Consider the following 14,726-nt stretch of genomic DNA (forward strand, 5'->3'; position numbering starts at 1 on the left):
CGGACGACGATGCATCCAAACATTTGTTTATTATCATTTTGAAGCAGTGGATGCAAGAAATAGCAGTCTGCATCTGATCTGATCTTGGACTCGTGGGACTATTTTTAATAAATATAGCTTTCTAAAATGCATCCCATTGTCCTAGCCTACCTAATGGTGTTCAGTTTGTTGCTCAGGATAGCCGTTGGTAAAGAGGGGGTGCTGCTTTGTCAACGTGAATTACATCATATAGGCTACTAATCTCCACTTTCCTATCAACAAAGTCCCTTAAAATATCTTTTTAAAAAGTTACTTAAATTACACCAACAGCGGCATTCGTCTTCAAAGGCCAGATGTGAAATAAGCAGCTTTTGCGTGAAGAAAAGAAGTGTTGCTATACACCAGTGGTTCTCAACCTTTTTTTGAATTAACTCCCCCTGGACCTCATCATAAGCCTACCAACGCCCTCTTGACCTCATCATAAGCCTGCCAACAGCCCCCCATAAGCTTGCCAATGCTCTAGAGCCCCCGTTGAGAAATACTACGATAGACTCATAGAAGTAGCCTTGTGAGCTATGACATGTATTGGAATGGAACTGAGTATATCACGACTTAAGCTGGGCTTACACTGTGCGACTTTTGCCCCGATTTTGCCCCGATTTGGCACTCGCACGACTTTTTGAGAGTCGGGCCGATTTCTTGCTCAATCGCAGGTCAATCGTGAGTCTCGCATCGTGCAGTGTACATGGGGTAACGACAAGCGATTTTGCCTCACGATTGTGCAATCGCAGGGTCGCAAGAAAATCAAAACGGTTTGAAATTCTGGTCGTGGCTCGTGCGTAAATCGCACAGTTAAAGCAGTGCTACAACCCGATTTGACACTTCACATGCACAAATCAATAGGGCCGTGCGATTCGCTGTTGAGCGCGACCTCACCTCCACCTCAGGTGCGCATGTTCCCTCCTCTGCAGACCGGGGAAACATGCCTGTCGCGTCGTACGGTGGAAACATTTCGCTCGCATCCGACTGTCGGCTCGTGTAGTGTGAGGACGTGAGTCGTGAGCTGTGAACTTTTAAACAGTGAAATTCCATCGTGCAGTGTGAGCAGAAGCTTAAGACCCACGAGTGAAAATATCGCACAGTGTATGCCCGGCTTAACTTTGCAGATGACAACATCTTAAAGGGGCGCAATGTAGAATGACATAGTTTGCGTGGTGCCCGTGGAATGCCTGTCTACACTGTCATGTAAAAATACTGTTAAAATAATTTCGCGGTGAGATTGTTTTTCATCACAGAATGCCAGCAGTTGATACAAATCTGAATATGGTATGACAAGCAATTTTTGTATGAGAAGTGTTTCCCACGACACTTGTAGCGGGCCGCTCTGTCTAAAGTTACATTTGGGGTTCTCCGACAGCGGACGCGAAAGTGGTCGCGAGAGTCATTGTTCACATACTACTGACTCAAATAAGCATAAGCTGACTCGGGACAGTGATTAATTAAACTTTTGATCCTACATAGAGCCCCTTTTGAAATAGGAATGATGATGTAGGCCTGCTTGTCTAGTGCTGTTCAGGTAACAAGAGCCTTCGATCAGGGGCCAAGACTACCCTTCCCCTGTGCTCACCCCACTATTTTTAACTCCCTTCACGGGAAGCTGTGAGATGAGGGTGGCACTCTGGCTCTCCTGCAGTATTGAGGTACAAGATTCCTCCATGCTTGTGCGCCAGATGGGCTGAGTGAGGACTGTGGTCAGAGTATATAAGGGGCTCTGTGGAGAGACAACGGTAGTGCTATCCCCGAACACAAGAGCAACCAACCCCAGGGAGTCATCATGAGTCATAGCCCGGAAAAGATCTCCTCCTACCGCCGCAACTTCGAGGGTGGGCTGGCCTCCTCATCCTCCTCTCTCCAGATCCGCGTCTCCAGCCCCTCTCCAACCCGCAGGAGCAAACGGGGCCGCTCGGGCAGCTACAAGCGTAATGCTGCCGCGGGGCGCAAGGCCATGTCTGGGTAAGATGAGCCTAAACCTTTTCTCTTCACTCATAGGGCTTTCAGGCCCACCAGAACGGAGCCGGTGCCGGTGCCCGCACTAGTTACGTTCAGCACTAAAGTGCTTATCTGCAAACCTCCCGTGTTCATACCGGGCTCTGAACTTATTCCGCACGTGACTGTATTACCCGGATGAACGTGCTACACGGATCCATTGACTTTCACTAGCTTAGCGACATGCTCCCTCTTTTAACTTGTCTTAAAGCAAGACAATGACACTTTACCACCTTTATAAACCCTGGCCAACGATTTTAACTGTATTAAGCCCCAAAATAGTGGCATACCCCTTTAAGGGTTAGATAAATGGTCACTAGCCAAATACTTGTTCTGAGAAAAATATCATGCATGTTTCATTCTCTTTTCTGAATTGATATACATATACCAGCTTAGTCTAGAGTGAGTGAGTGAGTGACCCAATTGCTGTGTGCTCTTCACCACAGAAGCGGTGCCATCATGAGCATGAGCCTGAGTGTGAGCGGTGCCACTGGGGATCTGGACGCGGCGTCTGCAGAGAACCAGGCCTTCCTGAAAGCCCGCACCAACGAGAGGCAGGAGATGATCACCCTTAACGGCCGTCTGGCCAAGTACATCGAGTTGGTGAGGCGAGCAACAGACTACACCCCACCTCTGTTTCTCTCAATTTACCACTTTCACGCCCTTCCATCTTTATAATTCTGTGCGTGTGTGTGTGTGTGTGTGTGTAACAGGTGCACTCCCTGGAGTCTCAGAACAAGATTCTGGAGACGGAGATCGAAGCGCTGCGCCGCGTCAACAATCCCTCAGGCCTGCGCATGCTCTACGAGGAACGATTGAGGGAGATGAGGAGGGTGGCTGACCAGATGACGGCTCAGAGGGTGAGTGAGGATGGCTTGGCTATCGTGACTGGAAGTCTATTGTGCAGCGGGATTTGGTGATTGCTGCTGAAAACACCATGGGACACAGACGTATATTAATCAGAAATATTCTACCATAGTATATACAGTCCCAGGAAAAAGTTTGCACACCCTTTGAAATTTCTTACATTTCTGTCAAAATTGGTCATAAAGCATGGTCTGATCTTCCCGGAAATCACAAGGAACAACCAGAGTCTGCTTTAACTAATTCAACCCAAACGTTTACAAGTTTTCATATTTTCATTGGCCATAAGATGTAAACATTCACAGGACAGTAAGGCATAAATAAGTACACCCTTGCATTCAATAGGTTTTAACCCTAAGTTTGTCGCAATAACCTCAACCAGATATTTCCTGTAGTTGCAGATCAGATTAACAAAACAATCTGGATGTATCTTGACTCCCTCTTCTTTAGAAAACTGCCTCTCTTCAGAAAGGTTTCTGGGATATCTGGAGTGAATAGCTTTCTTGACTTCATGCCATATCATCTCAAATATTTTTTGTCAGCGCTTTGACTGGGCTGTTCCAGAATGTGTATTTCATTGTTATGAAGCAATTCAAAAGTCAATTGCCTCTAAAATATGGGTTGTTGTCCCATTTCAGCACCCATCCTCTTGTGTGCCTCAACTGTGTGACAGACTACTTCACATTTTTTCTGTAAAATATCTCAATAAACTTCTGAGTTCATTGTTCCACTGATAATAGCAAACTGACAAGGGCCTGAGGCACCAAGGTAGCCGCATATAATGATGCTCCCGCCACCATACTCAGAAGTGGAGAGATGATGTTTTGGTGAAGGTGTGGTTCTCCAGTTGTCCCCCAAACATGATACTATGTGTTCCCCTGAAAAATTCAACTTTGGTTTCAACGTTGGTCTACAGAATATTTAGCAGTAATTTTATGAAGCATATAAATGCTTTTTCGCAAACCTCAAAGGTGCAGCAATATTTTTTGGACAGAAACCCCATTAATTTTAGATTGGCAGAATGAACCCCATTTTTAGCTATTCTTGGTTACATCTCCACTTCTGAGTATGGTGGCGGGAGCATCATTATATGCGGCTACCTTGCTGCCTCAGGCCCTTGAAAGTTTGCTATTATCAGTGGAGCAATGAACTCAAGTTTATTGTGATATTTTACAGACAAAAACGTGAGGAAGTCTGTCACACTGTTGAAGCACATAAGAGGATGGGTGCTGAAATGTGACAACAACCCATACTTTAGAAGCAAATCGACATTAGAATGACTTCATAACAATGAAAAACACATTCTGGAATAGTCCAGTCAAAGCCCTGACTAAAAACAATTGAGATTATATTGCATGAAGTCAATAAAGCTATGCACTCCAGACATCTCAGAAACCTTGCTGACGAGAGGCAGTTCTCTAAAGAAGAGGGAGACAAGATACATCCAGATTGTTTTGTTAATCTGATCTGCAACTACAGGACAAGTCTGGTTGAGGATATTGCAACTAACTGAGGGTTAAAACCTATTTAATGCAAGGGTGTACTTACTTATGCCTTGCTCTCCTGTGAATGTTAAAGCCTTATGGCCAATACAAATATGATAACATGTAAATGTTTGTGTGGAATTAGTTAAAGCAGACTCTGATTGTTTCTTCTTGAGATTTCCGGGAAGATCAGACCATGTTTTATGATCAATTTTGACTGAAATGTAAGAAATTTCAAAGGGTGTACAAACTTTTTCCTGGGACTGTATACTATAAAACCCATAGATTCTTACATGGATGATCCTGTGATCACTGGTTGATTGAAGATATACTGCTTTGTAGAGGATAGCATTAGTATGTGCTAACTAACAGTGCAACTAACAGTGAAGATTCATCATTCCGTTACGTCAATGCAGCTCTGCAGTGAAAAAAAACTATCTTGGGCCGTAACAACTGGCGACTGCAGATGTTAGAAGCAATGGTGATTGGTCGTAAGTAAATGTCACTCTTAATCTGGGGGGTATGGGGCACCTAAGTTTCCACCCCTTCCGGGCGGCTTGTGGGGCTGGGAACGCAAAAACTTTTGACTGGGCTGTAATGGACTGATCAAAGCTATTTTCCGACCCACCTCGCATTTCCCCGTCGATCACACATATGCTGTGCCTCAGAATTAATAACAACCAATGGTGTGCTTGTTGACTTCACTTGGCAAGCGATTTTTGTGTGTGCGAAAATATGTAATTATTTGGACTACGTTGGCTGTGCCTCGGTTCATGTCAGATATGCAAGGCGGACGTGTAGTCTCTAACACAGTTTTGCACAAAAGCCAAAATAAAGTTTCTTGCGTATCGAAAATGAGTGGTCTTACGACGCAAATCCAAACCCTTCAAATTCACTGTCATCATATGTGAAATCCGGAGCACATGCCAAACGGGATGAGGATTTAGCTTGACTCGCTCCATTAACTCTCATTCAAAATTTTGAGAGCTCCAGCCCCACGGATCGGAAGTAGAAGAGCGTGACTTAGGTGCCCCATTAATTCAGACCGCAATTGATAGACTTTTGTTTTGACCAATCGCTGTGTTTATATCATCTGGAGTACCCGGTTGGGGACCCAGATAGTCTGTTACACCGGATTGGATGCAGAGTGTCGCTGTGTTGCTACTACAGCTCCAGTGGCCCAGGAGTTATAGTATACAGGATGTATATGAATGTAGATTTCAAGCCGTTTTTATCAATATAGCAAACCAACTGCCCCTAGATTACAGCTCAATGTGCTTTTATCGATCTCAGGATATGTGTTTTTTTTTACACACAACTTGCCCTCGCGTTGTGTTTATGGTCGAAATCGAACATAATCATTTGAACCCTGCCACCATACGCACATGCATCATAGTTGTTTGTAATCTATGGTTTGTAAATCCAAAAGCTGTCAAAAATCTACTTGTAAGGAGAGAAATATACCTTTGTGATGACCACAGGTATCATGGGACATCTTCATGTGCTCTGCAGTCATCAGGTGACGCAGTTCGGCTGCTGTGGCCATTAGCATAAACTTTGCATAAACGTCAAGCGAGCCCAAATGTTTGACGTGCCACAGGTTCCTCACTCGCTGTGTCGGAATCCCAACATGCTTTGGGAAGCACAGCAACAACAATCAGCCGGATTTCATTGAAAGTGAACTAAATACATCGGAGACGGCTTGCATAGACTAAATAATGGAAGAGTACCTCAAGGCTACCATGGGAGCAACATATTGAGCATACTAATGACTGACACAATACAGTTTCAGTATTTAAAGGGACACTGTGTGAGATTTTTAGTTGTTTATTTCCAGTATTCATGCTGCCCATTCACTAATGTTACCTTTGTCATGAATACTTACCACCATGATTAAATTCTGAGTATTCATTATGACTGAAAAAAATGCACTTTTCATACATGAAAAGGGGGATCTTCCCCATGATCCGCCATTTTGAATTTCCAAAAAAAGGCATTTTTATCTGCAAAAATGACTCTACTTGGACCATACTAGAAAATATTTGTTTATTACTAGTAAACTTTCGTGTAAAGATCAAATTTGGCAATAGGCAGCCCAGTTTCAATGAGCAGCATAGTTGCAGTACCTTTTTTGACCCTTTCCTGCACAGTGTACCTTTAACAGTGTATTGAATGTTCTCTCCCTGCAGGACTTAGCGTTTGCGGCTAAGGATGCCATGGGTGTCCAGGTGAAGATGATGAAGGCCAGGTACAGTGAGGCTCTGGAGGCCCACAAGAAGGCAGAGAGGGAAATTGAAGCTGTTCGCCCCGTAAGTTGGAAAAAAAAACCACCACCAACAACAACAGCGTTTAAACATATGACCCAGATGGACAGTAAAGCCTTCCGCCCTGCAAGTCAAAACCAATAGTACTGTACAGGGTAACGATAACATTTCAACATGACCTAGATGGACAGATCTCTGACTGTGTGTTTGTGACTTTGTTCCCCACAGGATGTGGATGCTGCTACTGCTGGTCGCATCACCCTGGAGAAACAGAAGGATAACCTGGAGCACCAACGGGAGTTCCAGCAGAGGGTCCACAAGCAGGTATTGTGCTGCACACACACACACAAACATTCACACAAACTCATACAAGTTCTGATCCCACCACCTCACCTACTGTACCTCACCACCTCTGCAGTGCCTGGGTTCGTGAAGATGATAATGTAAGGTGGATTTCATACAATAGCTCATGTGGAATTGTCTCCTGTGGAGCGACATGCCTCACTGGGCTAGTTTGCTAGCTAGGCTATACCCTTCAAGTGACACAACACCTTCCCTACTCATTTCCCTTCAAGTGACACAACACCTTCCCTACTCATTTCCTGTCTCTCTCGCTGCCCTCTCGGGCGGCGCACCCACAGGGACCCGTGGCCCGTCACAGTTCCTGGCAAGGTGGCCAGGCTGTTGGCATCGCCAACACTTCATGTTCCCTTGCGACCTTGGTTGGGGCCGCTGTAGCATGTCCACCAACTGTTCCAACAGATTCAACTGCTCCTGCTGATGTATTGCCATTTCCTTCAACTCCGCGACTTCTCGCAGTTCTTCTTGCACGGCACCCAAGCAGTACTCACGGCCATGGAAATCACTGATGGGAATCACTCATGGTTCAACTCCTACCTATCTGGACGCACCTTCAGTGTGTCATGGCAAGGGAAACGACTCACACCCTCTACACAGGCGTACCCCAAGGATCAGTGCTGGGACCCCTTCTGTTTGCAATATACACCTCCTCCCTGGGACGTGTCATTCACATGGGTTCTCCTACCACTGCTATGCTGATGACACCCAGATGTACCTGTCGTTCCGTCCAGAGGACATCACGGTATCGACACGCATCTCTGCCTGCCTCGCCGACTTGTCAACATGGATGAAGGACCACCACCTACAGCTGAACCTGTCCAAGACAGAGCTCCTGGTGATCCCAGCTAAAGAGTCGCTCAGTCACAACATCAACCTTAAGATAGGCTCCACCATCGTGACCCCAAACAAAGTCGCCAAAAACTTTGGCGTCATGATTGATGATGAGCTGTCGTGCTCCAACTACATCAACTCAGTCACCCGGACCTGTCGATTCCAGATGTCCAACGTACGGAATATCAGACCTGTGCTGACACAAAACGACTGGTCCAGGCCACGGTCCTGTCCCGCGTTGACTACTGCAACTCACTCATGACAGTTCTACCTGCTTGTGCGCAGTGTTAATTTCGTGATGAAATATTTTCGTCATAATTATCGTTAATGATTGTTTTTCCCCTGACGTCAATAAAACGATGACAAAAAAAACAGCATGCGTTTGTACGAAAAACATAACGATATTGATTTATATTTTCGTCAAAAAAATAAAAATGTGACTACAATAGGCCTACCACTGGAGACGAAAACCAATAGGAAGCATTTTGTTAATATGTCACTGAAACATTGGAAAAGAATTGCCTGCTATTTCTTAAGTCGCAACCCTCATCTGCTCCGCATCTCCTCTCTCCTCCCCTCCCTCACACACACACAGGCAGCAGGCACAGTGACAGGCAGCGTCGGTGCCGCAGTAGCAGTAGTAGCCTACTTTTCAGTGCAATCCTGGCTGGAAAAAATATTGTTGCCCTTTTATCCACGACGAAGAAGTTTATGCAGTAATGAAATAGTGGTGGTGCTGTCGCACATAGCAAACATCTTTCTCTACGATGCATTTTTGCGGAACTTCTCCACTCCCTTCATAACCTGCTACCCGACGGTCGTTGTCTGATCTTTTTTCAATGTTCGCTAATGTTTGTAATTTAAGGGTCTATGCGTAGCCACAAGCCTTCTGATAAGAATCACTTAAGTGCCGATCGCAAAGGATTCGGAAGTGTGGAGTTTTGCGACTTGTTTCAGTCAAGGACACTGAAATAGGAAGGGACCCTTGCACGCGTTCACATGCGTTATTGGGGGACAGTTATTTGCAGTTATTGCAATAACGTCTTGCGAATGCATGCAACCATGGGCACAACCATGTCAACGAGAGCGTGTGTGCCATCACAACATTGCATCAAGCAAATAATATGCAACAGCTTGCAATACGCGCACGAGAGAGAGAGACGTCTTCCAACAGGTGCCGGCCGTGCCTTTGTAACGCTTGCATACAGTAGGCTACTGTACCCCGCGACGTTCTTTAGGCCTACTGGTACTGTATACCCACAAGTATTTTTTTCATAACGTGCAGTCCCGTTTTCCCCCGAAGTGAGTCGTTCTAAAATATCGACAGAGATTTATGAGTGTCGCAGCCATGACTTTTTTTTACACATTGGACGCACTGGCTTATAAGAGGCTCTGGCAGTTTTTGACAATATTTTATTATTAGCCTACAATATGTCATTTTAATCATTGATTTCCCCAAATGGTATTTTAGTTTGACAATTTTAAAGAAGTGTAGACAAGAGGAAATTAATGTAATATTTTAGTTGACTAAAATTATTTTAGATTTCGTCGACTAAAATGTTATGAATTTTAGTCGACTAAAATTAGACTAAAACAAAAATGATTTAGATGACTAAATTGTGACTAAAACTAAAATAACATTTTCATGAAGAGACTAAAACTAAATCAAAAATTCCTGTCAAAATTAACACTGCTTGTGAGACAACAAATATGCTTTTTCGTTAAGCCCTTTTCCTGTCGACACATGTCAAATGTAGCAGAGTGGTCTTTTGCAGGTTATTTACCAAGAAACCATTATTTAATTAGTGGGGCGACGACATGGGACAGTGGTCCACCTTTTCCTGGCCCTATTCATAGACCATAAGTACAAGTGACTGTGAGTGATGTGCTGTAAATAAACATATTTTCATATGGTGATCCACGTCTACTGTCTCTTGCAAACGAACCTGTGTGCCTTTCATTACTAATGGGTTATCTTAGGTGTCATTCGGGACTGGCGTAGTCGCGATTATATCAAAATGAAATAATGGTTTCTTGGTAAATAACCTGCAAAAGCCCACTTTGCTACAAATGTATTACAAAACTTTATGTCTCCTTTGCGCAGGAAACCGACGAGCTGATGGCTCAAATCTACAGCTGGGTGGCTAAGGGGAATAAGGCAATTGTTCTGTCCGATCTCGGCTCTACACGCAATTGCATGGCAATCAAAAAGTTAAAGGTATGGTAGCCTTAACCTCCTCAAGCACCACAGACTAGCAGCGTTACAGGAATTACAATAATCTTTTAACAATGGAGCTACACACATCTTCTACAAATTGAGAGACTAAAGTTTTTACAATTATACAGACTTAATGTGAATTTTCAAATTCTAAGTTTAAAATTGAATAAAAAATCAGTCAAAAAAAGGAGCTCACGAGGTTGGCTAGGTTACTTAGCATCTTGCCCCTCCTCACAACACGAATGTTTGTAAACGAAAAACCTACGTATACAATAGTTGGAATTGTTCAATGCATTTTGCGATATCTGATTGGATGAACCACACCAGGGAGGATGTCAGTTAACATTATCCCTCTCACGTCATATTGTTTAATTATATCGTGACAAGTGAACAGTTTAATATTTAAGTGTTCTGTACAGTTCACATCAAAAGTGGATAAGGATTTTTTTGTTAAATGTATACATGTGACCTTCTGCATTGGAAAAAAAACTAAAAATATAATACTGGAGATGTCATTTAATATTTTTGATTTCTTGGCAGGAAATGGAAGCATGGTACAAGACTCAATTCCAGGACATGTCGCAGGAGTCATCGAGTCACATGGAATCTGTCTGCAGCACCAGAGCGGAGATCAAAGGGCTGAAGGCAAAGGTGAGGCAAGGCTCTCAACACAGACCTTCTCTTTAAAGGTGCACTGTGAAATATTTTAAGTACTTTATTTCTAGAATACATGCTGCCCATTCACAAATGTTAACTTCATCATGAATACCTACCACCACCAACAAATTGTAAGTATTCGTTATGACTAGCAAAATGGCACTTTTCATACATGAAAAGGTGGAGCTGCGTCTTGTCTGCCATTTTCAATTTCCAGAAATTGGCTTTTTCAGTCGCAAAATGTACAGTACTTTTGGTCACTATAGTAAATATAATTTTATTACTTAGTAAATATTTCCTGAAAAGATCATATTTAGCAATAGGTAGCACAGTTTCAATGAGCACCATAGTTGCAATACCTGCTCTGGCCACCATCCTACACAGTGCGCCTTGAAAAACACCCATTGATATGGCCATGAGACAAGCGCCTTGGGCACTGACTGTTGTCTGGGAGACCCAGGTTTGATTCTGGTCTGGTGTGTCCCGAATCTCTCTTTCTCCCATTGCTCTCTTGCCTCTTCTTAAACTGTCCTGTCAAACGAAGGCAATAAACGTCCAAAAACACCCATTTACATTACATTACGCTGATGCTGATGTTTTTAGGCAATGCATATTGAGGAAATGTAATCATTACATTTTTTTTAGAGAAAAATGGCACTCTCATCTGCAATTGTTGTATTTATTTATAAGAATAGCGCAAGATATAGACAAATGTTTCAGCCTAAGCCATCTTCAGCATCTACTGGTACTTGGTCCTCTCCTACACTTTGTGCACTGTGTGTGTTTGTGTGTGTGTGTGTTTAGACTCGTAGTAAGGAGGGGGAGCTGGATAGGCTGATGACCAGGAGCGAGGTTCTGGAGGCAAAGCTGCGTGATGCTACCGAGCGCTACAGGAACGAGGAAGAGACTCTCCAGGTAAGCTCCACCCCCTAGAGTCACCACGGCAACCACCAGCAAAGATGGTGCTCGGAACCGTGTTGCCAAACTATTGGAGGAGAGATGGTCGATGGTGCTAGTAACACATTTAAACTAGTAAACTATTCCCCCTCCACAAGAAAAAGCTAAATGGCAAAATAAAACATATGTAGAATAAACAAGCTTCACATTTGGTTCTTGAATGTGAATAGTCTGGCTACACGTATGTGCAGTGTTGGGTAAGTTACTTTATAAATGTAATCCGTTACAGTTACAAGTTACCTTGATTAAAATGTAATTGTACTGTAACTTTTTGGATTACTTTTACAAAGTAATGTAACTGATTACTTTTGGATTACTTTTGGATTACTTAAGGTTTAAATGAGCATTGACCCATGTTCAACATTTTATTTGTGAGAACTGACACTTTTTTAACCAAATGTTAAAAAGTAGAGTGTTGAGGGTCTTACGGATAGGCGCACAGATACGGCAGGAACGCAAGAGATGATGTTTTTCTATCTTATTTGCAAACCACAGGTGAGCCATAGACCATAAACAAAACCAAAATAAACCAAAATGTTGAAAAATATAACTATACACTATTTACAAAAATATACAAAAATAAACAGGTTACGTGGAACCAAAATAAAGATGAACAAAATAAATAAACTAGCTAGGCCTACGGCTCAATTGCAATAGTGTAGTCAAAAAATACCCACACATCTGAGTATAGGCCTATGGCAGAGCAAACAAATACAGGTCTTGTTCCCACCTGGTTTTAACACAGAATGAGAAATTCTCCATTAGGAAGGATGTCTGCCTTTGACAAATGCATGTCAACATACAAACGGCAATAATTATGAAGTTTTTAGAGATAAACTGTCAATGATGGCGAGAGGACCCGCACACGCGAACGTACCCAATGATAAAAACGTCACTCTCGCCAGCACGCAACCCTTTGCCAAACACGGAAGTGCTGCGAGATCGGTAAGACATGAAACTTTCAAATGTTCAAGAAACATTGCTAAGTGCTCTTAAAACACTGAAAACCCACTCGTTTTAACTCATAAGGATAAACAATGGAAGTGGGCAAAACAAAATAAAGAAACAACAGATGTTGACAAAACTTGGATTTGTGGTTTGTGATTGAAAATGTATGCGCGTTTGGATGCAATGTAGGCTATGTGAGTGTAATGTATGAATACTCCGGGTTTAAAAGGTTGTCAGCTAAGCAAGTGTGTTAATAATTAGTTAAATAAAAGGGGCCAAAGACTCAACCTCACAAAATTGTAATCCTGTTAAGTAATCCCCATTCTCAGTGAATGTATCTGTAATCTGATTACATTGTTTTTTTCTTGTACTGTAACGGATTACAGTTACTTTTATTTTGTATCCTTTTACCGTAACGCCGTTACATGTAATCCGTTACTCCCCAACCCTGCGTATGTGTTATACAAGGATATTATTATTCATATTCATAATCTTTCTTCTACTTTCCAGAATATACCACAATTTTATGATTACATGATAATTATTCGTATCTTGCACTTACAGCTTCCATTTGGCAACCTTGAAATAAATGAGCTTACAGTACTTTGTGTCCCCCAGGCCAGAATTGATACTTTCAATCAGGAGCTGAGTGCCATCAAGAGCAAGATCACTGTGATGCTGCAGGAATACGAAGACCTCCTGAGTGTTAAGAAGTCCTTGGAGATGGAGATCGCAACCTACAGGTTAGACATGTCGGGGAGCAACCGCCATTCCGACATACCGCCATTCAGACAATATTTGATTGCTATTCCGAGCAATTCCGAGTCATTTAAACATTGTTGCAAATACATAAAGGCGCGTGAACAACGTTCTAACTCTATTGACATTTGCTACAATGTTGCGACACAAGCGGAAAGTGGAGAGAGTGACTAATTACAGGATTAATGTATAATTTTGTCACGGTCCAAATGTCCTTAAAGGTAGGGTCGGAGATCTTTGAAAACAGTTCTTGCAAGCTGGAAAAATGGTTCCTGCAATAAAAATTCAACGTTTGAATGGCGGTATGTCTGAACGGCGGTATGTAACCAGACATGTCTTCATGCCCTCCTTGTAACCTCATGTTATTGTTACAATGAATAACTTAGTGGTCTGCAGTAGATCTAGAGTAGGTGTTGATTAGGTCTATATTTGGGAGTTTGCTGAGATTACAAATACTAAATACTTGTATTTGGTTCACAGACATAGTTGGTAACTCACCACATTTCTGCAGTCAATGTGAAACACATCATTCTGATTTAGACAATGTACTAAAGTACGTAAAACACATTCATTTTCGTATTGAATGAAAACGAAGGCCATGCTCTTACTGTACTATATATTTGCTCTTGTATCTACTGTGTCCTGCAGGAAACTGATTGAGGATGAGGACAACCGCCTGAACAACATGGTGAGCTACTTTCCCCTCAAGGGCAGCGCTGGCATGATGGCAGGTGGCATGATGGCCATAATGGCATAATCCAGAGTGACACACAGGAACGAACCTTCAGAATTTCTGGAGCGGTCACCGATGACGACCTTTGAGGAACATACAAGTTACAAGTTGAAGACGAGCAGGAAAACTCTAATATCTCTAGCCTACCTGCTACGGAAATTGAGAAAGGAAGGTTTAAGTAAGTGTTGACAAAGTGTTGATTTTTCTGAAAATCAATGTTCTGCTTTTTGGAGCCTGCATAAGACTGACACATACGTAGGCAGAACTGGCCTTTTTAGCAGGTGCATTCAAGTTAAAATGGGTTAAATTAATCCATAGACCTGCTTTCATTTCCTCCCTCCTCCCGCGGCACACCAAGCAATCAAATAAACAAACCTGAGTGAAAATCCTGTCTCCTGTTTTAATTCATCAGAAAATAATGACTACAAGCAGTGTGTGAAAAGAATATCGGATTCATGCCAAATGGGTTGTATATACAAACCCCAACTCCGGTGAAGTTGGGACGTTTCGTAAACTGTGAATAAATTCAGAATGCTGTAATTTTCAAAACATTGAATCCATTAATTTGATGGAGAATAGTGCAAAGACAACATATTAAGTGTTAAAACTGAGAAAGCATATTGTTT

The 14,726-nt window shown here is 42.7% G+C and overlaps 1 protein-coding gene across 1 annotated transcript; it reads left to right on the forward strand.

Annotated features, from left to right (window-relative positions):
- The first annotated feature begins 1,813 nt into the window (after positions 1–1,813).
- LOC134468241 (desmin-like) lies at positions 1,814–14,446 on the forward strand. Its single transcript, XM_063222184.1, has 10 exons — positions 1,814–1,992; positions 2,472–2,628; positions 2,739–2,885; positions 6,563–6,682; positions 6,866–6,961; positions 9,933–10,046; positions 10,587–10,697; positions 11,508–11,618; positions 13,227–13,351; positions 14,016–14,446. The coding sequence occupies exons 1-10, from the start codon at positions 1,814–1,816 to the stop codon at positions 14,122–14,124; spliced, it is 1,269 nt and encodes a 422-aa protein (XP_063078254.1). The 3' UTR covers positions 14,125–14,446.
- Positions 14,447–14,726: the final 280 nt, after the last annotated feature.

Source organism: Engraulis encrasicolus, chromosome 18, assembly GCF_034702125.1.
Source record: "Engraulis encrasicolus isolate BLACKSEA-1 chromosome 18, IST_EnEncr_1.0, whole genome shotgun sequence".
In the NCBI taxonomy this organism is placed as follows: Eukaryota; Metazoa; Chordata; class Actinopteri; order Clupeiformes; family Engraulidae; genus Engraulis; species Engraulis encrasicolus.

Coding starts and splice junctions, on each gene's coding strand:
- LOC134468241 (XM_063222184.1), top strand. CDS start 1,814: ATGAGTCATAGCCCGGAAAAGATCTCCTCCTACCGCCGCAACTTCGAG. Junction 1,993..2,471: donor GGGCGCAAGGCCATGTCTGG/GTAAGATGAGCC, acceptor TCTTCACCACAG/AAGCGGTGCCATCATGAGCA. Junction 13,352..14,015: donor ATGGAGATCGCAACCTACAG/GTTAGACATGTC, acceptor TGTGTCCTGCAG/GAAACTGATTGAGGATGAGG.